We start from the raw sequence: 27,132 nt of genomic DNA on the forward strand, positions 1-27,132 counted from the left end.
GCTATGGAGCGTGTTAGGCTGCAGTTTACGCTACACAAAGAAGCGGCATGGGAGCAAGCAGCCCAGAGAATGCAGCTAAATGCTAATGCTGAAAGAAAGAAAGCAGAATAAAAGCAGCCCAACACTCGGACTGCATTACCATTTTGACTACCATTGCAATATGTTAGTATTACTTTAGCAAGTTAGTGTTTATACATCTGCCAGAGGGGCTTAATCTGTCACTGTTCTGCTGAAGACTTTGGACTTGGATTGGGGTCAGATTAAAGTTACAAAAATAAGTGTACAATCATTTATTCAAGTTTGATCCGTTAAGATCATTTTTAAACGGGCATTGTTGCATCGTTGAGGACATAAGCAGCATAAATCAAGTAGAGAATTGAAGTACATTAAACACACCTAAAAGAAAGGCCCACCAAAAAACAAATCAACATAACTTTAAGTGTACACTATATTTAGAATATTTTCGTCGGTTTACCCTGCCGTGAAAAACAGACGTTTCCGACGGGGAACTATAGCCCTTCTATGCTCTCGCCAAAGCCACCAGACTCCAATCGGGGGGAGTTGCTGGTGTACTGCTGCCTTGATTGGTTAGTTTATTTGTGTTATTGTCTGACTTTGTTGAATCCGAACTAACCAAAGTCAGACAATCACATAAACAAGCAAACCTATCGAGGGAGCAGCGATGGCGGCTTCAGTCAATTTTCAGAAAGACAAGTCTTTAAAGCTGCCTCATGGTGAGGTAAACAGGCGAAAATGCTCTAAATATAGCGTACACTTTAACTGATATTGATTCATTTGATGAGTTCTTTGAGGTAACTAAAATAGGTTTTGCTGCTGCCCCCCATCCGCACAAGTGCATTGTTTCAGAACCACCGTCCCTGTCATGTGTGTTACAGTAAACGTCCTCCGTGTCTGACTCCTCCGTCTGCTAAACGTCGTGTTGTCAGGGTACGGAGGCAGGGTATACTTTCACCTTCAGTCGGTAAAAGATGGTGGGAAAATGATATATACCTTGCAGGATCGAAAACAAAGTCGGTGAACTTGAACATGCGTGATTAGCCCCTAACCCTCTCTTCCTCTTTGTGTGCAGGAGTCCAGGGCAGCGCTGAGTGCTCGTGTGGGAGGAACCACTTCACGTGTGCGGTCAGTGCGTTCGGGGAGTGTACCTGCATCCCGGCCCAGTGGCAGTGTGACGGAGACAACGACTGCGGGGACCACAGCGACGAGGACGGATGCAGTGAGTTAGCACTCCATTGTTTTCACGTTGTCCTCCTCTCTCTCCCCTTTCTCTCTTTGTCGCTATCACACTGGTAACGGAAGACCTGTTTTTCCGATTTAGAACTGGGTTAGTGGTGGTCTAATGAGTGTTGCAACAACAAACATTTAGAAAATGAGTAGTGGTGCAACGGATCATGAAACTCACGGTCCGGATCACAGATCCGGACACAAAAGAAAAAAAGGGAGCAAATATAACTTTTAGAGATCCCTGATCATGCTTTTTTTTTGCTGCCGATCGTTGCTGATCACTATTAATGTTTCATTATAGCAGCTGGTCTACAAGGCTCCACACTATTATTTTTTTTTTTTTTACCACGCTCCCAAAAATAATTTCAACCGCTCTGAAGTTTGTAAACCATAAAAAATGTTAAAAGTTATCCTTTTACTTTGTTATAGTCACCTATAGATGTACGTATGAAAATATTAACACAATCTTCTGTACATTATTTTGTATCATGATAAAATAGTCTTCAAATCTTTTAAAAAGAGTGATATTAAATAATAAGTACATAAGATAACAAATCGGCGTACAAAAGATGTTGGATATTAACTTTTGATAGTCTGTTTTCAATATTTTTTGTAATTTAAAAAAATCCACCTTGTAGATGCTGGCTGAACCAGTTTGATAACTATGGTTGTAAAAAAATATAATAAAAAAATTAAACAGCAGTTCTTGGCCAAATATCTCCCCCTGAGCAAATGTGTGTAAAGTGCACGACTTCTGAAAAAAGTGTGCTCCGGCACAGTTTTCCTGCATAAATTGTCCAGAATAGTAAGAGAAAAAAAAGAAAACATACAAGTGGGCCCATATGGATCCCATCATCACCCAGTGAAGCAGTGAATGGATCACTGGTCCAGGCGGGGTACTGTTTCTAATGCCGAGGCGCTCTGCGTGGCGTTTGCCCTCCACGCGCACAAAATAAAAAAAAAACGCTCGAGTGACTTCTGGCACCAGACGGCGTTTTGGCTGGAGGGAAGTCTTGGCAGCGGAGGCAGACGGGAGTGTTCTCCTGCACAGCACGTCGGAGATCTTCACCGCTCCTCTTTTACACTGAGGGTCTGCTTTTAGAGTAGAGAGGCAGATGTTTTAGTTTGATACTTGCTAAGCCTCTCTGAGAGGTGCGTGGCTGCGTTCGGGCTGATGTTCTGTCTCCAGTCCATCAGTCCCCTCCTCTGTCACATTAAGCTAGTTAGGGGTTGGGAGAGGGGACGCTAAGTGCTATTGATCTCGGGCCGGTTGAATGTTCAGCGAGCCCGATCGCCACGTATCGATCGCTGCGGCGCGTTACTTATTTAAGGAGACGCGTTGGAAGCAGCTGACAGATATCGGAGCATCTAGCTGGACTTTCCCAATCCATTAGTACCGCCTGATCGACCCGCCGCTCTGCAGCCGGACGCTCGTCCTCTTGGACTCGCTCCAGTCAATCTCGTAACCACGGGGCTCACTTCACAGAGATTGATGTTGTTGTAGAGGCCAGCCATTACGGTATTTATTCCCAGTCTTTTTTTTTTGTGAAATGATGGACACTTTTCCATCTTTAGGCCTCTGAAAATCTTCCAAATTAAGTCATCTATGAATGAAAATCCCTCTTTATACTCACGCTCAAGTATAAACTACACACTGTGTTTTTGCAGCCTGCGATTAAGGATGCAAAAGTGGAAAAGGTTGAGAACTCGGTTGGGTTTATAGACTTAAGTAATGTGTTGATTAATCACCTAAACACACAGTGTGAACGTCTTTGTAACTCCAACGACTAGGCCGGAGTAAATCCAGTAGAGAAAGTCGGATTGATTTTTTTCAGGTGATGAACTATGTCCGTGTCATGTGCGCTTGCTTTTTTCAAATCGAATAACATTCTGTGTGTGTTTTGTGTGTCGCGGAGGTAAAGTCGAGGCCCACGTGACTCCACTTCTATTACACTGATTGAATTAAAAGCAAGTCACGTCGTAAAACCCCAGTGAAATGTTTATGTCTTTTAACGACGTCTTCCAAACGCAACGAAAGGGTTGAATTTATAGAGGCACAGTTTCGGCTCACGGCGAGAGAGAGTGAGAGAAAGAGAGTGAGTGAGAGAGAGAGAACGGTTTCCCCATTTGAGTGGGAACGTCAGATGCGTGTGACCGTGGGAACGCAGCATCACAATGAACACACACAGATAAAACACAAAGGAATATCTCTTTTCAGCAGAATTGTAGCAGTGTAGTCTGTGGCATCCAGACTTTGTTTCAACTTTAACATATTTATCAGTTAAACCGATTTAACAATTTCTGTAGAAAGAGCAATTGTGCTGAATCACAATGGAGGAATGTGTGTGTGTGTGTGTGTGTGTGCTCGTGAAACTCGGGAGAAGAGAAGCGGGAGGCAAAGTGTCCCGCTGTGGCTGTGAAGCTCTCCGTGTAAACTTCTGATCTAATTACGATGTGGGACTCACGTGGAAGTTGTGTAGCGCAGATGTGGCTGTTGTGTGCTCGCGTATAAAGTTTCATAGCTGCACGGAGACCAAAGAGGGAATGGAGAAGGTTTGATGAGGGACCCCGAAAGGAACATGCATGAATTCTCTTTGTAGAGGCGTGCTCGGCTGACGGATAAAGCGTGTGGTGTTGTGAATGCCGGTGTAGGAACTCTATATCTCACTCGAGAGGAGTTGCCGGTGCGTGGCGGTGAGGAGGAAATGGTCCTTACAGCCGGCCGCTCTCCTCCTCCTCCTCCTCAAACCACATCTGTAACATCTGTCTGTCTGCAGTGGACCACACTGGGTAGAAGGGGCGGGGTGGTCATAAATCTACCCATTTAAAAACACACATCAAAGTATACCGTCTTTTTAACTGATTGTGAAACGGTTTCTATTTCCTACCCATGCCTCTGTATGACCCACATAAGTAAACAAGACCATCAGCGACAATATTGGCTGTATAGCTAAGGCTTGTCATCGGTGTCACCGGGTCCGACTCCGGCAAAATCAGATCAAATCACGCAGGTTCACCAGAAACACTTTCCGGAGAGCTCCGCCCCCCGGAAAGCGCAAAAAAAAAAAAAAGTGCAAAAAAAAAAAGCACAGTTCTTGGAACAAGAGATGTAGGGAGGGGGGTGGGGGGGAGGAGAGAGAGATAAGATTATATCTTTTGAGTCTTCTGACTGAAGATGATACAAGTATGGATGCCTCACCAGTGGAAGAGCACATTACAGGGTCGCACATCTCAAGGGCGGGGCACTAATTAGTCCTGATGAAATGTAATGAAGGCATAACTCACAGACGCTTCATCAGATTAATAACGCCCTTTTTCTTCATTGATCCAGCTGCCCGAGCTCGAGGGGGAGGGGGGGGCGGCACACAAACAGAATACCTCTCTTTACTACGTTTGACTGCAGAGCCAGATGTACGAGCTGCGAGATGCTCTGACACGAAAGCACTGCTCCATAAGAGGAATACATGTTTACATTCTCGGCAGTCCGGTCCACATCCATAAACCGTCATGAGGAGGAGGAGGGTCACGCACTGCCTTTGTAAGTCTGGTTCCTATGGAAACGGCAGCAGAGTGTGTGTTGTGTTGAAGGACAGAAAAGGTGCTGAAAAGGAAGATGCTCCATGTCACGTCTTTATTGTACAGCAGACTTCCAAGTTCCATCAAAACCAAATTCTTACATGTTGTTTAAAGGTTTACTTTTTGGCCATTTTGGGCTTTATTCAACAGTTGACGATGATGCCCTGAACGCATTTTTCACAATAAAAGTCCCCCGTTATTTTCCCTGCTTACTCTTCCTCTCTGCAGTATTAGCGGGCTTGTTTAATGGAAGAATAGCCGCTAACAAAGATCTCCTAATTATGTGATAAAAACATTTCCCTATAAATTCTTCAAAATAAAAGTCCCCTATTATTTTGTCTGTTAAAATGCTTTAACTTTGAAGTAGCAAAATCAGGACATGTTGGGTTGTCATCAGCAGTGACTTAACATGACTCAGTCAGGTGTGTTTAAAGGTCTTAAAAAGTCTCAAAGGAAACACTCTCTTTTAATAACCTCGATGTTATTTTTGGATTTATCAGTCAGTGTGATCTGTCCACGATGCACCCAGAACTGCATTTTCCTTTGAGTCAGGCCTTCTGAGCGCTACGGAGAGTGGACAAGGCCAACCGGCTAATTGAGTCTGACTTATGTTTTTGTCTTCTCTCGTATCTTATCGGCTTCTCAGTTTTCCTAATCTCACCTCCCAGTTCAAGGCAATGAAATGTATGAAGCTGCTGTTCATAACAGCTGTAACCACAGCAGATAAGACTCCACAGCCTTGGAAGACGTTTGCATCTCCTGTTAGTTCACCACGCGCCTCCTCCCACGTCCTCCTCCTCCCCCGTTGTTACTGATCATCCTTCAAGTTATTCCTCTCGCATTTCACTTGCATTGGAGAAGGCGGGATGTGAACGTGCACACGCGCGTACACACACACACACACACACACACACACACACACACACACACACACACACACACACACACACACACACACACACACACACACACACACACACACACACACACACTCTGTTGGAGTCCTGCTGAGTTAAAAGCAGCTGATGTTGTGAAAGAGCAAATGCTTTCGGCCAGAGTGAGGAGACAGGGCTGCAGAACAGAGGAGATAGGTGTGTGTGCGTGTGTGTGTGTGTGTGTGTGTTGTCAGGGTGGAAGTGTGTTGAAATGGAAGAGTTGTCTCCGTTGTGCGTGATTGAAAGCGCTGCGTGAGGTTTGGCTTCCTCTGGGGTCGGCTCTCACACGAGCCTGTGAGCTTTAAGAGATCGGTGTGTACTATGAACTCGCATACAGGTACACACACACACACACACACACACACACCCTTATAAAACCCCTCGGTTGGATGCTTTTCGGGCTATCTGTGAGGACCTCCTGGTGGCGTTATGTTTAACATATTTATGAGAAGAATCCATTCGAGCGATGACTTGGTTCTCGCAATTTCGTAACTGTAAATTATCCGAGTGCTCATGAATCCTGTGGAAGTTTCATCAAACTACACAGAGCTTGGCAAAGTCTGCTTTTGTTGTCAGTTGCCTAGCAACAGTGTTCTCACCATTCAACACAATTTAAAACCAAGCATAGCCTGTACCGGACTCCTCATTTGAGGATCACAACCTCTCGAGTTCTTTTAAAACCTTTTTAGATTCGTTTTTATCTGAACAAATGTGATCTCCTTTGATTTGAGCTTTTCTGCAAAGTAACTCTTGGAGAAGACGACGGTCTCCAGATGCCTGTCCTTTGAGCCGGTGTCGGCTGCAGAGTCTTTTAAGAGCAAGTTAGGCATTTGAACGGCTTAAGATATGTTTCTGGCTTAATAGACTAAGTCTAATCTTGATCTTTGACCCTAGATCAAACTTGAAACTAGTCCCTTGAACAAAACAAGGGAGCTCAAGCTCTGAAAATCCTCAAACCGGTTCTCACAAGGGCATTGACACACACACACACACACACACACACACACACACACACACACACACACACACACACACACACACACATAAAGCACCAAAAAATAAGAAATACCCCCTCCGTCCTTTAATCTACTGCTCTCTGCAGTCTTCACCAATCCGGGAGAAGCTGTGACCGCGGGAGCCGAGCTGATCCGAAAGCAGGAGCGGAGAAGATTAGGACCCCATCCCGTCTCTCTCCACGTGTCATCTTCTCCCTCCGTCCCTTCATCTTCTCCTTCCTTACCTCCCTCTGCCTCTGCATCCTTCTCCTCTCTCTCCCGCCTGACCACAGGAAACCTGTGAACCACTCTCTCTTTTCTTTTTACCCGAGGCTTTCTCATTTACTTCCTCACTATGTGGTTTGAGTTTATCCGTCTTCCCCGTCTTGTTTTCCTTTCTCTCTCTCCTTCCGTCTCAGGATATGACCGCAGTTGTTTGGGCACATTAGCATAAACCTCCTCCTCCTCTCCGTCTTCACCCCCAGCACTCGCTCCGTCCTCTCCTCCTCCGCCTCCTTCCTAAATATTTGCTCCCCGCTCGGTAAACGAGGGGAGCACACTTGTTCACACAGAGGAGGACATGATTGAGGGCAGAGAAATAGACAGAAATACGAAGAGAGACAAAGAGCTTGTTGGTCTCTGTAAACCCTGTATAAGCTTGTTTGAGGGGGTTTTAAATGTGTTCTGTGTGTAATTAAACACAACAGAGGTGATGGATTGAGGTTTAAAAGTGCTGAGTGGAACATTATTATTATGTATTACGTATAATGATTTAAAACAAATATTGTCAAATGAATCATTTTGATGTTCTACGGACTCCAATTATTTATATTATTGATAAATCTGTTTTCTTTATACCCATAAATTACAACCAAGGGGAAAAACATTGGTTGGTTTGTTGGCAGTTATTTGTTTTGTCAGAAACTCTGACGGAAGAGAAGAATCTACTCGGTTTACGATACAAAGAACCCTCACATCTCCAGGGCAACACTGGCGTTTTGCTTGGTTCTGTTGAAATGCCTTTCTCTAATGCAGCACTACAGCCCTAAACCTGGGGTCTCACCTCCGAATCTGGTCTCAGCAGAAACGTGCAGGCTTCCACTCTTTCTCAGCAGTGGTTTCAGTTGTTCATCTTGTCCAAGTGTCTCAGAATCGATGTTGGTCTGATTTTTGTCGATTTTAAAATCAATAAGGATCTCATGGCGAGAGTTTTTTTTCCCCACTTTGACCCGGCACTGATCTACTTTGCGCCCGAATCTCTTCCTCTCCAGTTGATCTCAGATGACTTTATAAACGTCGCCGTTTCCGTCAGACCTCTCAGAAAGTCGGTCCTCTCCTACTCCATGCTGACCTGGCGTCTGCCTGCGTCCGTCTCAACGAGCGCTCGCTCAGGCAGCCTGCGTCCTGGCTCCCGTCCTGCAGTTGTGTCGGATCATGCTCTCACTGCAATCAAACCGGTCCCAAACTTTAGCAAACTGTATCGTATCAATCACACGCTAACTGCTGGATGAGTGGGTCTTTTTTTCTACATCCCTGTATCTTACAATCATGCATTTCTTCATTTGGATCTTTTTGACAGCCAGACAAAATAAACAATTTGCAGACATCGCCTCGGGCTCTGAGAACTTGTGGTAGGCACTTGTCATGGTGTTTGACATTTTATGGGCTAAATAATGAATGGACTAATTGGAAATAACGATTGATGGATTCATTAGTCACAGCCTGAGACATGACTGCACCTAAAGGGTTCGGCCCTTGCCAGGTGGAACCGTTGTTTGACGAAGCGGCCGATGAAATAGTCGGTTCACACACAGTTAACCTGGACTTTCAGCTTCATGTCAGAATAAATAACTTTGGTGAGTTGATGACATCTCTCCCGATGAGCGCGCAGGTTAACTGTTGACGCGGCTCATGTCTGAAGCAGACAAATGCATTCATCTAATGTCACGTAAACAGACCGACAACCGCAGCTGTGTTTGCTTTGGTTGATGCACTTTTGTGTGCTCGTGCGTGTGCATGTTTGTTACCTGCCTGTCCTGAACTCTTCTCAAACCGTCTTATTATCTCTCGTCAGAGCTGCTACGACACACAGACTCGGCGTCTTTGTCCTGCTGGCGGCTCGATGGCGGTCGCTTTGATCGTGAGCGCGATATCTTGACAACTTGCTGGACAGATTATCGGAAAAGTTCTACCATCGCCCGAGAATGCTGAAATAGTTTTCTTTAGTTGTCGGTGTATTTTTAAGCCTCCCTGTTGTCTATCATCCTCTTTTCCTGTCCTACATGTGCAATACTAATCGTCATTGGCCAGTATAATATATTTAATAGAGATGACAGGCAAAGCTAGCATTCCAGAAATGATAGCTTCATTCAGCCATCGATGGATAATCCTAATAGTCTTATAATGTCACCATTAGGCCGCAGTATTCCCAGGAAGATGTGTGTGTGTTTAGTGGATGACTGACTGGATGGACTGGCTGTCAAGCACTCGGCAGAGATTCGTCATGGCAACAAGCGAACGCTTCTGCATGAATCTGCCTCTATGGACAGTAAGACGTCTTGTGGAGATGTCTGCGCTTCACTCAGTACAAGCGCTGTGCCCGAGCACAGTTCTGATGCATTTGTACTGAAACCCCTCTACATTTCAGAGGGAAATATTATCCAATATGTTCGCGGTAGAGACTTAGAGAGCTAGTAAACATGTATCTACAGTTCTGTTTTCGATGGGTTTAGAGAGAGAGAGAGAGAGAATGAATCACGCAGGGCCAAGAAAAACGCTGCTAGCGGCGCCCCTCCACTCTGACGGACTGAAGTATGCGCTGGCCACCGACCAGAGCTGAACTAGAATCAGATAAGCCGCCCGCCTCTGTCGGGGCCCGGCTACAAGAGGCAAATAAAGAGCGAGGGACTGAGACTGATGAGGGGAACAGAGGGGATTAGCGTGAGTTGGAGACCGGCGTTGCGGCAGGACAAGGGAGACGCTTTCAAACTCTGAAATATGACACATTTCAAAGACCTTACTAACAAAATGTCGTTTTTACCGCGTTACGGTTCGGAACTGCAGCAGTGCACATTGTCCACTTAACCAACAGGTCCACTCTAATGCTACCCTTTATATTGACTCCTTTGTCGACAAGAGAACGACGCGAGACAAGTGTCTGGAGCTTCAGAGGAGAATCTCTTTACACTTACACTTTGTAATTCGGTCTATATCTCACAAATCGACTTTAAAGACTAAATTTGAAACAGCATAGTGACACACACACCAAGGGGCTTCCTCCGGGCTCGGGGTGTTAAGCAAGATGACTTTTAAATCTGAAAGAAGGGGGAACGGCAACTTATTTACAGAAATTATGTCACTGTTAAGAAGAAACATTTCGTCTCTGGCAGCACTATCAAGCTGTTACCCTCAGCTGCTGAAATGGAGCTCAGTCACACCGGTGTGTGTTTGTCTTTGTGTAATGGCCGCTTGATGTCAAACACGGAGTCAAAATAATAAAAAAAACGACACCGACCACCAGTGTGAATAAATGTTTCCACTGCGGACGACAGTAATCTGGAGGTGAACCGAAGTGTTTTGGACTGAAAGAGAAAACCTCTATTGGAGGTCCTCGGATGAAATATTCTCGTAAGACTTGCAGACTCTCTGGAGTCCACATCTGTTTTCCAGTCAGTGTCCTCTCTCTCTCTCTCTATCTATCTATCTATCTCTCTCTATCGCTCTCCTGTCCATCCTCCCATCCGTTGAGCTGATGTGATAAGCGGCGTTTCGGCAGATATATTGGTCCCATTAGAGCCACTTGATTCTGCTGCTCAACAGTAAAAGGGAGGCCATTAACTCTGCTGCTCAAGGCCACTTAAAGACACACACATACATCCTCTTCAAGACGTGGGACACACACACACAGACACACACACACACACACACCACCAAGTCAGACATGATGCGCGTTATAACACAGCGAGTAAGCATGCAAAATCTATTAAAAAATAAAATCTGTGATATACCGATGTTTATTTTGAAACATTGGTATATCACACAAATTGGATAGAAACTGACAGTTTAACAAGTTTTTTTTATTACCTAGTTAAAAGTCCTTTTTTCTAGGTTGTTTTGTTATTGAGGACTATACCATGATCAGCATTTGCAGAAAACACACAAACTCTTTAGTACTCTATGTGCAAACAAAGACATGTTGAAAATCCACTTACACTAATCTGGTCCTGTGTTTGCATACGACAAACCTTAAATCCAGAGGATGTTGTATGTTGCACAGATTGTGAAGCCCTCTGAGGCTGAATGGAATGTGATAGTATGTGTTTGGGGTCACGGATCGGATCAGCAGAAAACAAGGGAGAACGCGATCATGTTGTTGTTTTTTGCCGCCGATATCATTGCTGAGCGTTGATGTTGGTCACGTGGCTTTCTTTTTCACAACCATCCAGAAAACAACTCCAAAATTCAAGATTTCTAAATGTTATCCCTTTACATTGTTGTGGTCATCTACAGTGGTTACATGCGTAGAAACACACAAATCAAACGATAAGGAAATAAAAGATTGTATTTTTATTGATTTATTCTTTTTTAGTTGTAGTTTTAATGATTATTAGCTGATTAGAGCTAGTGTTAGGAAGTTAAACCGGCCATAATTCCCTCTCTGATATCTATTGTATAAAGCTGTGAAAACATAAGGAAGTGACTTTATACAACTCCAGCAACATCTCCTTCCAGAAACATTGCGTGGCTCTCAATAATCCAGACTCGGCACACACGTATACCATGAGCCCATTATATTGTATTGGGGTCGAGGCAGACATCTCTCAGCAGGACAGAGGAGTCTGCACGTCTAACGGGAATATTTAATAAAGGTTTTCCTCTTTTAGTCGGTTCAGCTACAGGTCCCCCTCGTCTCTACTGGAAACATTAGTGGTGATCTGGATATCTGTGCACCTTTTTCATTCGCTTGGCTCCATGTTTGACATTTGGAGACGACTACACACAAACACACAGACTCCTGAACGTTAGCCTTAAAGCAAGTTAAATAAACAATACCGGTGTGGCTTTTAGGGCTGTGCGGACAGTATTTGTTTTTTTTTACATTTGAACCGTAGAAAATGGCAAAAATAAGATTTTGTTATATAAATGTATTGTTCATTCCTGCCCCATTATTACAGGTGTGAGGGAGAGTAAACTGTTGTTTGAAAGGCTAAATGCCAACAGTTATGAATTGAAGCAGAATATTTCGTCAGATAAAAACATGTTACGAATTTCGGAATGGATTACACTATATTTTTTCAATACACTTTTACAATTTTTGGACTGTGGACTGAGATAACTACAGAGAAGAGGACTGAGCGCTGTGTCGCTCGCTGTGTGTGTGAGAGAGAGGCACAATGTTTCTGTAAGTTATTAATAATTATAATCCAAACGTCAACGTTATACTGAAGCTCTGTAGTTCAAAGTATTAGGTGTAGCCCTTATGGATATACACCACTAAAGGTAAAATACCACAAAATAACAAAAGAGGGATTTGTTGTTCCTAATCTGGGTGAAGACTGAGAGAGCAGTGCGATGGTCAGTCCATACTGTGTGTGTGTGTGTGTGTGTGTGTGTGTGTGTGTGTGTGTGTGTGTGTGTGTGTGTGTGTGTGTGTGTGTGTGTGTGTGTGTGTGTGTGTGTGTGTGTGTGTGTGTGTGTAAATGACCTGTGGAATGCAAGTGGGAATTCTTGAGCTCGGATGAGAAAAACTAGTGCGTGTGTGTGTGTAATATTGCATAATTGATGGAGCACCACAGGCGCATGAAGTAGACCAGAATGCAATGCGTCGGGTATCCGACGTCAGTAGCTTGTGAAATGTAACACCATCTTTGATGTGGTTTTGCTCTGGCGTAATTCCGTCAGCCCTTTTTTTATCAACTGCCAAAATATCTGCATCATCAACGTCGTTGTCTTTGGAGGTTGGAGGTGGTTCTCAGACATGTAGGCATGAGGCAGGTGGAGGGAAAGTAGGTGCACAGACAAGTAGAACACAACATGTAATGATTCCTGGAATGCAACGAGGAACAAGAAGTGGACAAAGTTAAGGGTCTGAAGTAGAGTTGTACCGATAGGATCAGAAATGCCTCAAATTCGGCCCAGAAAATGCTGGATGAGGCATCCAATGCCATGGAAAATAAAGTTCCATGGTATACTTTCTTTGTATTCATTTGTTCATGTTTCACAAAGGGTTTAATCTGAGCTAGTCCATACAACAATTATAGCAATCACATTACATCCACACATGGTTAGTAGTACACAGCTGCTAAAAAGTAGTAATATTAGTTTAGTTGTAGTTTTAAACGCCCTGGTATCGGAATCTATATCGGAAAAGAAAACATGGTATCGGAACCTTCTGAGTGTGTGTGTGTGTGTGTGTGTGTGTGTGTTAATTAATGTGTGCGTGTGTGCGGCGTCAGCCTCAGAGGAATGCAGTGGTAGCAAGAGGAGCTGAGCTGAGCACAATCTGTGTGATAAGAGGGATCAAAGCACCCGGAGACCTCCTCAACCTTCCCAGCATGCTCCCTGCTGATCCACCCGATACCCGCACACAGGCCCCACCTACCGCGCGTCCTTGCCCGTGGAGTATTTATTTGCATACAATTTGCACCCCTTTGCAAAATGTGTGTGCCTAAACAAGTCTGCGCTGCGGACGGGTGTGTGTTTGTTTTTGCGACTGTTTGCTTATGTCTGCATGTGTGCGTTTGCATGTGCGTGTCAGCACCGTGCTCTCCCTCGCTCCTCTGACGAGCTGAATTATTTATTGAAGCTTTGAGAAGCAGCTTTTTTTTTTTTCCTCCTCCTGGTCGGTCGAGGCCCTGAATCTGCTGACGCTCTGTCGGAGACGCATCCAAAATGCGTCAAACCGTCTCGGTTTTGACAAAGAGAGGTCTGTAGACGGTGTGTGCAGGCGTCAGGACTCTTACTGACGGACTCTCTGGAGGTTTCGCTCATGGACCGCTGCGAGTTCTACTTGTTCAGTTCCAGCTTATTGCAGCAGTTCTGGCAAATATTGAACTCAGCCCTTATTTTATTTCGGTGTTTTATGTATTTTGTGTCTTTTGAAAGTGAATCATGTCAACTGAGAGGCAACTGTGCCAGTTAAACGTATTTGAACAAACCAGTAGCTTTGGATGTTTTATGGGAATCTTTGATTGTTTTGCAATTAGATTTCAATTTAGTGAGGTCAAAATTCAAATTCAATTGTATTCTAAAGGTGGAATTATTTTCATAATTCAATAATTTGTTGTTTACTTGCCAATTGCAATTATAGAGGGCCAAAGTTGACATATTTAAATTGGTTGTATTTGATCCGGTGTTTTAACATAAAAGATATTCAGTTTACTATCAAAAATATACCAAAAAATACAAATATTTAGGTTTTAGAAGCTAGAAAGTTTATTGACATGTTTATAGTAGACAAATTATGATATGATTTCTCTTGACTGGCTCATCAATAAATAAATTAATCATTTCAGCTCCACTAAAAAATGATTTACAATGAACAATGACTAAATATAGCATCTCAGTTTTCATTTTCTCATCCCGCTATTGAACGGAAATCAATGTAAGAAAAAACAATAAAGAAACTGATGGTATAAATTAGATAATTGTTTGCAGAAATGCATTGTTTATGCAAATGTTGCACAACGTCAGTACGGTCGTGTTATTTGGACATGAAAGAGTTCATCAGAAGGTGAAGAGTAGATGAGAGAGGGCTCTGTCTGTCTCTGTGTTTCTCTCTGAATAATGTAATATCCATGCAGGGGTATGTGGGTCAGTGGGGCTTTACTTTCCCTGGAGACCAGAGCCACACCCCTACACACACACCCCTACACACACACCCCTACACACACACACACACACACACTTACTCAATTCCCTCCCTGAGCCCCGACTCGTCCGCCTGTCTGCCTCGCTGGTTAACCTGCTACGTGACGTCATACATTTTTCATAGTCTGCGTTGCTCGGTCAATATTTCATACCTGGTATTGACAAGCGGGGCGAGAGTCGGCTGCGGGTAGCTGCCGCTCCCTCTCCTCCCGTCTCTCCTCCTCCCTCCATCCCTCTCTGGCCTGTAATTAAATTAGCTCTGTCTGCGGATGACAAAGGGCCAGTCATTCGGGCTCTGCTTAGATAGCGAGTAGCTGCACTTAGAGCGGATATGAAGTTAAGGAGGAATGCGCTGAGCCGAGCTGAGCTCAGCGCTGCTCTCTGGGTCGAGAGGAGAGGACGTGTGGGTCCAGATCAGGCTCAGGCTCTGGATGAGCTGAGACCAGGCAGGGAATAAACCCTCCTGCATATAAACTCTGACCTGTGCTGCAGCCTGCTGCCATACAGGAGTGATGACTATGAAATCGTTAAAAACGCTTCATCACTGTGTTGTGTTCTGGCTCACTTTACCTACCAACTTAAGTCAACTTTAAGTCAACTTAAGTCAACTTTAAGTCAACTTAAAGTAGGTAAAGGGCTGGAGCTAAAGAATAGTTTCTTGGTTTGGTGGGTATAATAGTGAAAAACGTCCATCACAACTTCCCAGAGCCCGAGTGATCAGATTCAAATAGTTCTAAAAATAGATATTAATCACAGACGACAATGAAAACAGGCAAATATTCAAATATTCACAGCGAAATGGATCATTTTCATCTGGAACAACTGTACAGCACTCAGAGTTGCTGTTTAGCGTTGGCTCGGAGCCACAATCAGTTTTACTTCCTGAATTCTTTAATCACATTATTGTGACAATTTTTGGACTCTTATTTTGGTAAAGAAGGATTTGTGCGGCTGTTTGTATTAAGAACTTTTTGTAGAAAAACATGATTTTATCTCATGGTCATCTAAAGAAACACTGCTTCGGTACTGCTATGGAAACGCAAGAGGATGTGGGCGAAGCTCAAGATTTATTTACTTAAATTACATTTCTTTGTAATTTTTTTTTGATAACCGCAAATAAATTACATTATTTATATAGAGGCAATTCAAAATGTACTTTGAGCACGTTGAGATTCGCCCTACCGGGTGTGTGGAAAATAAACATTAACGTTGAACCCTGGTCTTACATTAGCCGATGTCACTCAGGCCTACAATATGGTTACATACATGATGCACAAATCATGTATCATACCGTACAATCATAAATATGAAACCAGCAGGGAAATATGATTTATGAGAATAGAGCAAAAATCACAAATACTAAAATACAGACGGAAAAAGCACCGACAGTCATATTGTTGTATAGATCTGAAAAACATCTGTAACCTCTCCCCTCCCTTCAGCCTCACAGTTTGTTGTGCGTGTGTGTTTGTTCCTGCTGACAGACTTGTTGTCTGCCCTTGTTTGTTTGCAGTGCTGCCCACCTGCTCGCCGCTGGACTTCCACTGCGACAACGGCAAATGCATCCGCCGCTCCTGGGTGTGTGACGGAGACAACGACTGCGAGGACGACTCCGACGAACAGGACTGCCGTGAGTACACGTCCGCTCCTCCTCGTCAACACGGACACACAAACAAACAGTGGCAGTCGCGCTGAAATGTGCTGTCACACACACACACACACACACACACACACACATTTGACATGCTCTAACAGATTTAGGGGGATGAGTTATTTACAGATGTTTGAGGCAGCCATGTGCAGTGAGGTGTTTCTTTTTGAGACACACGCACACGCACGCACACTCCCTCAGCACTCCCACGGTCACCATACAAAACACTCTTGTGCCTTTGCCCTCAGTTTATCTCGTTCTTCTTTTGACTTGTGGAGTTATCTGTGTGTGTGCGCATGAGTGTGTCTTCAACCCAAAATAGCATCTCAGCTGCTCGCCAGGCAGAATGTGGCCCGCAGCGGGTGAAGCAAGGAGAGTGTCTATTTCTGCAGTCGTATTTATGTATCAATGCATCGCTGCCTGTCGGGTAGGTCTTCTATCTTTGTGAGGACCATTTTAAGTTTGACAGTGACGACAGTTTTGGAGAGGGAGCGTTTTGTCAGTTGCTCTCATCTTCAAAGGGCTGTTTAAAGCTTCGTTTATACTCGCCGTAGAGAAGCCCCAGAAAATCTGCTGTTGCATTGTAGGAAATGTAGGATCCACTGAGGGTTAAAAGCTCAGTGCTCAGTTGCTGTTGTATCCCTTTAATGGCAGAATTAGGTTGAGTTTAGTTTGGGGTTGTGAGGTTAGAGAATGCATTGTGTCAATGAGACCGCGTCCTCGCAAGTGCAGAAGTGCATATGCGTGTGTGTTGTCTCGTTTGTCCCCGTGGGGTTGGCGGTCAGATCCTGTGACCACATCGTCCACTTTGAGTCTCTGTATTTATTACTCATAATGACTCAGAGGGCCGTACGCCAGCCGTCCCATCACACCGTTTGGTGATTGGCTTTAATCACACTTGACACCGTGCGGGGACAGGAATAGTTCCAGCTCCTCCTGACGGAGACAACACATGGCAGAAAGAGTCGGGACAGTGTCCTTTTTAAAGACCAACTTTTTATCCAAAGATCAATACAGGCTTGTTTTTCCTCTTCCAGTGACATAAAAACAGAACTCTTAAATGATCGTCAACCACCAACACGTTGAAGTCATTGCGACATTTAATCGATACCGTTTTTAATCTCAACCGCAAAGAGGACTCTGCCCCCCCTCCCCCCCACAAACACACCCTCATAAACATTAGATCTTAGTAAAAAAGTCTACAATGCCACACAATGTACTCAAGACGTTGCCTGAGGACACTGGTAGAAGAATCCATTGAGCTGAAGAAGGAAGCTTTTTGTTGTGTTCGGTTAGCTCAGGAGACTCCTGAACCAGCGGTTTGATATCTGCAGGCCAGATGGACGTCAGCGTGTGGGCTCACAGATGCAAAAACTCGAGTTTAACGCTGAAGGTGTGTACCGACTGAAAGCGGAGCAAATCTTCTCCTCGCGTTGTCTTCTGGATCCAAACAGCCAGCGTACATTACCAATTGCAACGTTCTCGTCGCCGACAAATATCTTATTCAGTGTAAAAAAACAAAATGGCGACGGCCGAACAGCAGTCCACAAACCACTCGACAGTGATTGTTTTCCATACTAGCTCTTTTGGTACACGTCATGTAGTTTTGGTGTGCACACAGCAGGTACAGGTCAGTTCTGAATGATTCTTCTTATCTGTCTGTCATCTAGTGATTTCTCCTGCTCCACTGTTGACCCACATACTGTATCAGCAGCCAGACACTGAATCACTTCCTGATGGGGGGTCTGTCTGCTGCGAGCCAGCTATGAATTTTTCATCCCCATGCCCAGTAAAACCCCCCCTCCGTTCCCCGAACTGCTTATTATTTCATGCGTCTTTCTTTCTCTTGGTTTTTTGTTTTTTTTTGCACCCCGGTCCGTCTTTCACCTCCCGATATATTCCGTTTCTCTCCGCGATGCAGTGGTGTTATTTCATTATTTAGAGGCGGGCAGACAATCCTCCACGCTCGGCTAGAACCGAAGTAGTTGTCAAGATTTTTCAGACAAACACGGAGACTGAGGTGTGCCTCGGTCGGGTTGAACACGAGATGTTCTGAATTCTTGGAAGTTTAAAGGAAAGAAAAATAACATGACACCGTTTCACCACACGCACGCTCAGGGAGCCTGGTAATGACTCCCAGCGCCCTTTGCCCTTTGACGTTTGGCCGCTGTGTGAATGATGAGCGTCCTCGGGGCTTGTTGACCTCTGACCTCTCTCTGTTTACCTCGCCGATGGGGGGGGGGGAGCCTGCGAGGGACAGAGAGAGGGAGAAAATCAATTATTTTCTTAAAAGTTGAATATGAAATGAGTGTATTTGTCCATAGTGCGCTTAAAATTATAATATCATTTGGACCCACCGGTGGGCTTTTGTGGCTTTAAATCCTTTTTTTTTGGAGGGGGGAGGGCGTTCCGGCTGAGGGGAGGTCGATGTTGGTGAGGTCAGCCGAGCCTCTTGAAAGTAGAGCGATAAATGTTCCCGGCTGATACACTGGACGATGTTAGCTTATCACGGATACATCGTATCTGTATATACTGTATGCTGGCAGATTCAATTACAATACATACGTTCTCAAGTTCTATCTGATGCAGCTTATAAAAGAGTAATGCCTTAATTCTATCAACAGTTAATTATTATTGTTGTTATTATTATTTAGTACATTGACTGGTCACAGCTCTTTAATAACCAAATTAAAAGGATCCTCCGAAATACAGTATGGGTCGAGCCATAGTCCAGAAGAAACTACATTTTAGCTTCAAGATTCAATTTTAGAGTTTGAGTTTGATTCACTGTTTTCTACTGTTGGTTTACATTCCTTCTAAACTGTGATATACACACACACACACACACACACACACACAGAGGCTCTGGGACCTCCTGTCACGTCTCAGCAGTGGAGTCCGTCTCCAGCACTCGACACACCTCAGAAAAGATTTTTAAAATCTCACTGCGACGCTCCATCTTCTACTCGGCCTGCCCCTCTGTTCCCGTGGGTATCCCTCTGTCTCTGTCTCTCCCCATCTCTCCCTGTTTGTCTCCGCTGTACAACGCTCACACAGGGCAGGGATAAATTATAGATTACCTCCCGCCAGGGGCCATCCATCACTGGCTCTCCTTGACGGACCTGTTTACTCGGCCTGTGGCGAGCGTGGCTGAGCTTCGCCCATCGATTGCGGCGGTTACAGTAGAAAATCCATTCAGTCCTTTGTCAATGGGGGCGTGATTAAAGAGGCAAGGTGGAGGAGTTGTTTGGATAAATGAAAGGGTTGGAGACTGAAACAATGTCAATGTCACAGTGCAGAAAGTTCAGCGCAAGGAGTGGACTTCTGTCCAACTGCATCGTCGCGGCTGTTGGCATGAATGACAAACGTGCCTTTTTATCTTCAGCCTCAAGGTTAACTGTCTAGTGAAACAACATGTTCTACTTTACAGCAGCCAGGATGTTTAATGAAGACATGAACGCAGCTGCTGGAACTCGGCTTCGGTAGATTAGGCCACTCCTCAATCCAGCTGCTTTACGATTGAAAAGGAACTGTGGATTAAGCTTTTTATTTTACAGCTTATCCATCGCTCAAAATTACAGAAGCGTCATACATGTAAATGCACATTTACTGTCTAGAGTTGAGATATGGTGGACTGACACATGCAAAGAAGAATGTTGTTCCTCCTTTGCTTGCTGCTTCCAGCAGGTTCTGATGTCTGCAGTCATAATCGTGGCCATAATGTCAGAGAATCGACTAATAACAGGACCTCCTCCTCATCTTTAAACCTTTCAATTGTGCAAGATACAGACCGTTTAGATATCCGATATGTTCTAGACAGCCATATCTTTAACAATTACTGCAAAATTACAGACTTTTGAAATCTAGATTTGTCAAACTTGTTTTTAAAGAGTTGCGACAGCATAGTGAAGCAAGATATTTTAACATGAAGTAGTTTCTACAACGTGTTTCCATAGCTAACAACCACACTTAGAGACAGGTAGAACAGTAGTCACTGTGTGAAAAATATAAGTATAAATCTCCACTCACATGCACTAATGGCTGCGCAAAGTGCACTTTAACTTTTGTTTTCTGACCAAAAAATAAACTGCCTTTTTGTGGGTGGAGGATTGAATTAGATGCAGTGGATTTAGTCTGTTTGGGCGCAACTTCAAGTGGTGGGAACATATAGAAGCTGTGGATAATGCTTCAGTTGTGGTTTGAGATGTTTCTCTATGGATGTATTATGTTTTTCTTTTTTCCCATGGAAGTTTGTCACGGGTGGCATCCGTTGTAACCCTCCATTGTTAAGTCTTGGACAAGTGCCGTATAAATAAACTGTGACCGTGAAGACAGCCACAAATGCTGCAGTATGACTTTCCTCAGACCTCCTCATCCCGGAGTTGCAGTGGCTGTCGATCGGACGGCAGGGTAGTCCGTCTGTGGGTCTTTGAGCTCTAGACCTGCAGCCTCGGGAGAGTTCAGCCTGTTTACGGAGAGACATGAAGGGCCACAGTTTCCTTTGCGTCAGTGCGGCTGTAGTTATAATGTCCGCAGCTCTCGAGGACGGGCCTCCTCTCGCCACACTCTTGTATCGTATCCGCTCTTTGCTTTTGTTGTATCCTCATTACATGAAACCTCTCTTTCTTCATCTCTCTGCAGCTCCCCGAGAGTGCGAGGAGGACGAGTTTCACTGCCAAAACGGCTACTGTATTCGCAGCCTGTGGCACTGCGACGGAGACAACGACTGCGGGGACAACAGCGATGAACAGTGTGGTGGGTACACGCACACCTGCACACACTCGCATTCACTATCAAGCATGCACATGTTCTTTGACAGTGTCTTTCTCGCCATTAACAGACATGCGTAAATGTTCGGACAAGGAGTTCCGCTGCACAGATGGCAGTTGTATCGCTGAGCACTGGTACTGTGACGGAGACACGGACTGTAAGGACGGATCGGACGAGGAAAACTGCCGTGAGTACCCGTGTTTTAGCCACTTACAAAAAGGCACACCTAAGAAAAACATCGACATCAGTTGAAGTTTACTCTATATTTAGAATATTCTCACCGCTTTACGGTGCCATCAGACAGCGCTTTCCAACGGGGAACTGAAGCCATTACGTATGGTCCCTTCAAAGCCACCAGTCCATTGACAAAAAGAGTCTTTTCACCTTGCAGAACATGGGAGTTGCTGGTCTACCGCTGACACGATCGGTTAGTTTGTTATTGTGTGACTTTGGTGAATACGAGCAAACTCTTTAAAACACAAAAATTTCATAAAAACACAATGCAACAAGGCTTTCATAACACTCTGCCTAAAATAAGTGTTTGAGCAATGTCTCGCTCCACAAATTCGTGTTATGAGGTAACACTCTACGTGGTTTTGATTACCGAAACAAGTGGGTGTGTCTTTCTCTAGAGAGCGTAAACACAAGAGTGTCATTTTATAATTGGGTCAGTTCAGAGACATGATTTGGCTCGAGCTAAAAACAAAACAAACAAAAGCCACCAAAAGACTGTCAGCCCATCAAGCAGTGTGTTTACATACAAACTGTTGTTTGGCTTGAAGCCCAGTTTCCCTTACCTGTGTAAAAGAATCCCGGTTAACACTCCTGTTTTTAGTGAGAGTTTCAAAAGAGAGTGAATGTATCAAACAGAGATCTGAACATTATGTTGCAGCCGGACTCCTCCGGCTGCAGCCTCATGATTCCTAACTATTGGCGCAAGAAGGGGACAAATCTGGCGACTGACCGGCTGCATGTGAGCTGACATTTTACAGCCACTGGATTACCGCAGAGCATGTACACATGTTCACTGTCTTAATAGAGAGCCGAGCCTCTCTTTCATTTCATGGATAGTTTCTGACAGACTCAGCAGAGAGGAGGGGAAGCTTCAAAGAGCCTCACGACGGCCAGCTGCTGCGCCATCTTTTCCATCATCTGTTTAACATGTCTCGGTCTGTGTATGTGTGTGTGTGTGTGTGCAGCCTCAGATGTGATGGCAGCCACCTGCAGCGTCGAGGAGTTCCAGTGTGCGTACGGACGCTGCATCCTGGACATCTACCACTGTGACGGAGACGACGACTGCGGAGACTGGTCGGACGAGTCGGACTGCTGTAAGTTCTCCGTCGCTCGCGCGCAAGCACACTTCCAACATTATGAGTTTAGGTGTTAACTTCTAACTTCAAAAGTCAGACGCTATTTAAGGGGAACAGGGGATCTTTAGGGGGGGGACAGCATACAAGCAGTATATGTTCTATACATCATCTGAAAGCTTGGGACCTGACGATTTGCATTAGATTCAGCAAAACAGTGTGTCAAGTTGCTCTAGTCATAAATCAGAAATACAAATTCATTCATTTGTTAAAATATATTGTAGAACATTATGGTGGTAAGTATATAATGGTCATTCCCATGCTCTTTCATGTCTCATACGTTGTTGCAGCAATTTTTGGGTTAATACCGTTTGTTACACAGATTTAGAGCAACATTTTAAAACATATATTTACCACTCGAGAATTGATAAAAGTGATAAAAAATCCCTCCGAAATACCAGATTTGAGGAACATCATAGTTGGCAGTTGGATGGCGAGAACTTCTCTTCTGAAAACTGCTCAGAAACCTTATTGTCAATATAGCTGGGAAAGTTATTCATCCTCTGAACACTCTAACTGTTTGTGGTGGTTGGTAAGTTTCATGAGGCTGTGTGATCATCCTTGAGGTCACAAAAGGTCATTTTATACAGTGGTGTCAAATGGCTGCTATGGGGATTAACACATCGTCACACACAAATACAACTGAGCTCATTGAATCCAAATCATTCTCAGCTTTCCAGTCATAACCAATTCATGAAAATCCATGACTTGTTGAGTTTAGAAATATTCAAATACACGAAAATAAAACATTTACACTGCAGACAAAAACAAACTGCATGCTTTTTGCCCAAAACTGCATGGCATCATCATAGTAGTTGGCGTAGAACCCATTTTCATTCAGATATGTTGGGGTCAAAACTTAATCCTAATTGCAAACTCCATTTTAAGACTAACTCTGGGCAGAAGGACAGATTTGGCTACATTTCTCTCACCTCAGAAAACATCCTAAATTTGAAGATGGGCTACAGTGGAGTGACTGATCCAGCCTGTCCTGCTGGTGTAAAGCTTACAGCGAGCTGCTGCCTCACACACACACACACACACACACACACACACACACACACACACACACACACACACCCTCTGTGTGATCCTCGTCAGCGCTCCTGGCTCTCACTAAACGGCGTTCTTGTGCAGGAGGAGACGACGAAGCTCCTCTGGGGGATGAGTCGTCTGTCGTGCCGTCAGATGAGAGTAAAGTTTCTTCTCTCCCTCTGGCAGGCGGCCCTTCTTCTTCTCTGCTTCTCTTTGTCCCTCCATGTACCCCAACGGCACCGCTGCACATGTGTCCCAAAACAACGAGTCGTCCTCATGTCCTTCAACTTAAAGTGCATTATAGGCTCATCTAAACAGGACATCCATATTTAGGCTTTTTATTATATTACCTTTTCATTCTAATAAAACAGTTTTGACAGAACAAATTGTCATTCAGTATGCGTGTACATTTAACAGCTACGCAGAACCGTCTGAGATGCCGTCATTGGAAACGGTTTGGAAAAGGGCAAGCACTTCAAAAATAAAAAAAATCCTTGGCAGGTGATTGGATGAACCATCTGTCAATCAAACTCTTACCGAAGCCAGAAGAGAAGAGCGAAAACATCTTCTCCGTCGACAAAAAGGGAGAAAATGACTTGAAGCCTGACAAAAGGGAGTTTCATGTGATATGTAATACCGCAATTCCGCAATTTAGTGACATTGAGAGAATCCAGCTGCCGTGCAAGGCAGCGAATAGGCAAACTCATTTAGATATGCTATGATTAAGTTGAGTATATGATGGAATAGTGGAGTTGGAATGTGCCAGAGGCAACCAAATGTTCTACACTGCCACTTGAAAAATGTGGGCCGTATTTGATTAACCTTATTCGATTACTTTTTTTCTATATCCACTGATTAATTGTTTAGTCTGTAATATGTCAGAAAATTCTGGAGAATGCCCATCCCAAGTTCTGTGATCTAAGGACATCGTTGAGTTGCTTGTTTTGTCCATCAAACAGTCCAAAAAACCCAAAAGACACCCACACAGTCTTTATGAAGCAAAGGGTTTTAAAGGATTTTGAGTACTTCGCCCTTTTAGTCATAACTATTTGATATTATAGAGAAATGCATCTGAAAGGCATCTTAACATACAGGGTTTGATTTCCCGTATCCTCGGTCAGTCAACGTCAGTTTGAGCTCACGAACAGCTGTTTTTTTGCGTGCCGTCGCTCCACAGCATCTGTCAAAACTGCCTGTTAGGTTTTATCCTGTCACTGTATCACACACACACACACGCACACAGTGTGAAGCCACGGTCCTGATTAACACTGACTATCATGTTTCGCTCTCCTCGCTCCAGAGACGCTGCCTGCTGCTGACAAATCTCTCAGCATCTCCTTCCCCATTCGCTCATCTCCTATTTCTCACATTCTTGTTTCATTCGCTCATTGTCTATAACCATCCACTACATCTCTCTCTGTCTCTCTCTCTGTCACACACACACACACACTCACAAACAGTGGTTTCCCCCTGTGATGTGTTTGTCTGCAGTGCGATAAGCACAGCTTCAAGGTTTTGTAACATGGTTTGGTCATGTCAGTCAGCCGAGCTGCTTCCTGTTTCTCCCCTCGTTTCCTCCCACGTCCAGGTTTTTTAATTGCTGCCTCGCTTCTGAAGTGTTTGACTTTTCTTTTTGGGAAGTTGAGCTGGCATAAAAAGAAGTAAAAAAAGAAGAAAGAGTCAGGAGGTTCTAAAAATACTTCAAATAAGTGTGCAGAGAAAACGCTGCCACACATATCGGGTCCAAATGAATCATCACTCGATTGTTTGTGTGGGTCTTTTAATCTTGTTGGATACTTTCACTCAGCAAAGACAGGATTCTGTGCGCTGCATGTTCACTTTGGATTTACAAACCAACAAGGTTAATAGATCAATCTACATCCTGTCTCACGTCCTGAAGCCAGCTGGACCTCAAGACCCCCTAACTGTCCATTTCCTGCTGTCTCATCTGTCATTTCTCACCAGCAATGAGAGTATATAAAATCTCATGGAATTTAATTTCAGAAGTGTTTTAAAAAAAATAAAAATGTAAATTAAAAAGCTTTCCGAAACATACAGATAGTTTGTGGACACACAGAGGAGGCATTCCTCAGAGGCATAAGAGGGCCTTTCCTCAGACAGCATTCCTTGGCATCGACTCTCCAGACACATGAAGGGAGCTTTGTTAGAGAAGAACCCTCTCTCTGCCTCCCTCCCTCCCTCCCTCCCTCTCCCTTATGTGAATGCGCACATCCAAAAACACTCAGAACTGCATGCCTCGTTACCGCTTGCGGACACCGATACTGCTTTCGGCTGCATAGCTGAGCAGATGAAAGAACATCGTTGCTGTGTGTGTGTGTGTGTGTGTGTGTATGTGTGAGAGAGAGAGAGAGAGAGAGAGTGTGTGTGAGAGAGAGGGGGGAGAGAGAGAGAGACAAGGAGTGAGATAAAGTGTGGATGAATCATTTGAGTGTGTGTGGGCGTCGCTGTGTTCGTTGGCGTCCCACGCTGATTCTGACCTTATAATTCTCTCACTCTCTCCCTCTCTCGCTCTCTCCCTCCCTCCCTCCCTCTTCCTCTTCTGTGGGAGAGCCACCTGCTGTTTTGATCGTCCCCCTCTCTTCTCTGGTCCGGCTGATAAGCCCGCTGCTTGAAGCGCCACAACATCTCTTTCATTTTTCTCCCTTCTTCTTGCCTCTCTTCCCTCTGCGTTCCCCTCGTTTGTCGTTTTTGTTCGTCCCTTATCTCACGCCCACCGTGGCTTTTGATGGGAGCCGTCTCATGCTGTCAGGAGGAAACATGTCCAAGGCGTACACGCACAACGCGCTCACACACACTTTGGTTTTTAAGATGCTTTACGTGTGATTCAGCTTTAATCTTCCTTCGTCCTCCTCCGTCCTCATCTGCTGCCAGTTTGATCCGATCACTTTGATCTGAGCTCATGTTGAGATGCGGGGGGGGGAGATGTAAAGGTGGGACAGCTATGATCACCAGGCAGAAATGATCACAAGGCATCCAAAATATCCAAGAAATTAATGTCTTTGGGGAAGGAAATATCACAGGTTGAAAATACTGTTTATTTGCACTTTTTATGGACAGCAATCAGAGTGAACAGAAAACTAATAATATCATCATAAGCTGCTGGTTCTCTGTGCATATGACAATACGGCTTTCAACCTTTTACTGAAGGACTTCACTGGTAGAATCTTATTGTGGCTTGTGGAAAACCTACCTGAATCCCATGTGCATGAATTATTTTCCCAAAAAAAACAATAGAGGCAGTGACCCGATCTCAATAGACCCGAGGATAATTGGACCCGATCCAAAATGTGGTCGACCCGAACAGACCCCAGTAGTGAGAGAAAACCGACACAGTGCTGCACCAATCAACAGTCAGCCACAGTCTGTGAGAGCAGCAATACATGTCACGGTTTTTCTTGCACTTCACACTTGTTCTCCAAGCGTTAAGAGCTGATCCGCTTGGTTCCTCTTGGATATTGGACATATTGATAGAAAGATACGACGGGGAACTCCACAAAAAGGAAACGTTTTCGGGTTAACTTCTCGTGCAAGCAGATATCAAAATCTTCATACTGATGCTGGACAGTTTTTCCAGTGGTTGAGCAATAAATGGCAACGTACAAATAATGAAATCAATTTCACACTAGCCTGCGATGAAAGAAGAAACATGCTACTGTACCTTTCATAGC

General features: G+C 44.4%; 1 protein-coding gene across 2 annotated transcripts in view; it reads left to right on the top strand.

The window, feature by feature from the left end:
• lrp4 (low density lipoprotein receptor-related protein 4) overlaps window positions 1–27,132 on the top strand; it is a 100,265-nt gene that overhangs the window by 45,254 nt on the left and 27,879 nt on the right. For both annotated transcript variants that reach the window (XM_079165842.1, XM_079165843.1), the window contains exons 2-6: window positions 1,091–1,237; window positions 16,134–16,250; window positions 20,913–21,026; window positions 21,112–21,228; window positions 22,241–22,369. In XM_079165842.1, coding sequence (XP_079021968.1) covers window positions 1,091–1,237; window positions 16,134–16,250; window positions 20,913–21,026; window positions 21,112–21,228; window positions 22,241–22,369 — 624 coding nt within the window. The remainder of the gene's footprint in view (window positions 1–1,090; window positions 1,238–16,133; window positions 16,251–20,912; window positions 21,027–21,111; window positions 21,229–22,240; window positions 22,370–27,132) is intronic.

The sequence above is a fragment of the Pholis gunnellus genome, assembly GCF_910591455.1.
Source record: "Pholis gunnellus genome assembly, chromosome: 1".
NCBI classification, from domain to species: Eukaryota; Metazoa; Chordata; class Actinopteri; order Perciformes; family Pholidae; genus Pholis; species Pholis gunnellus.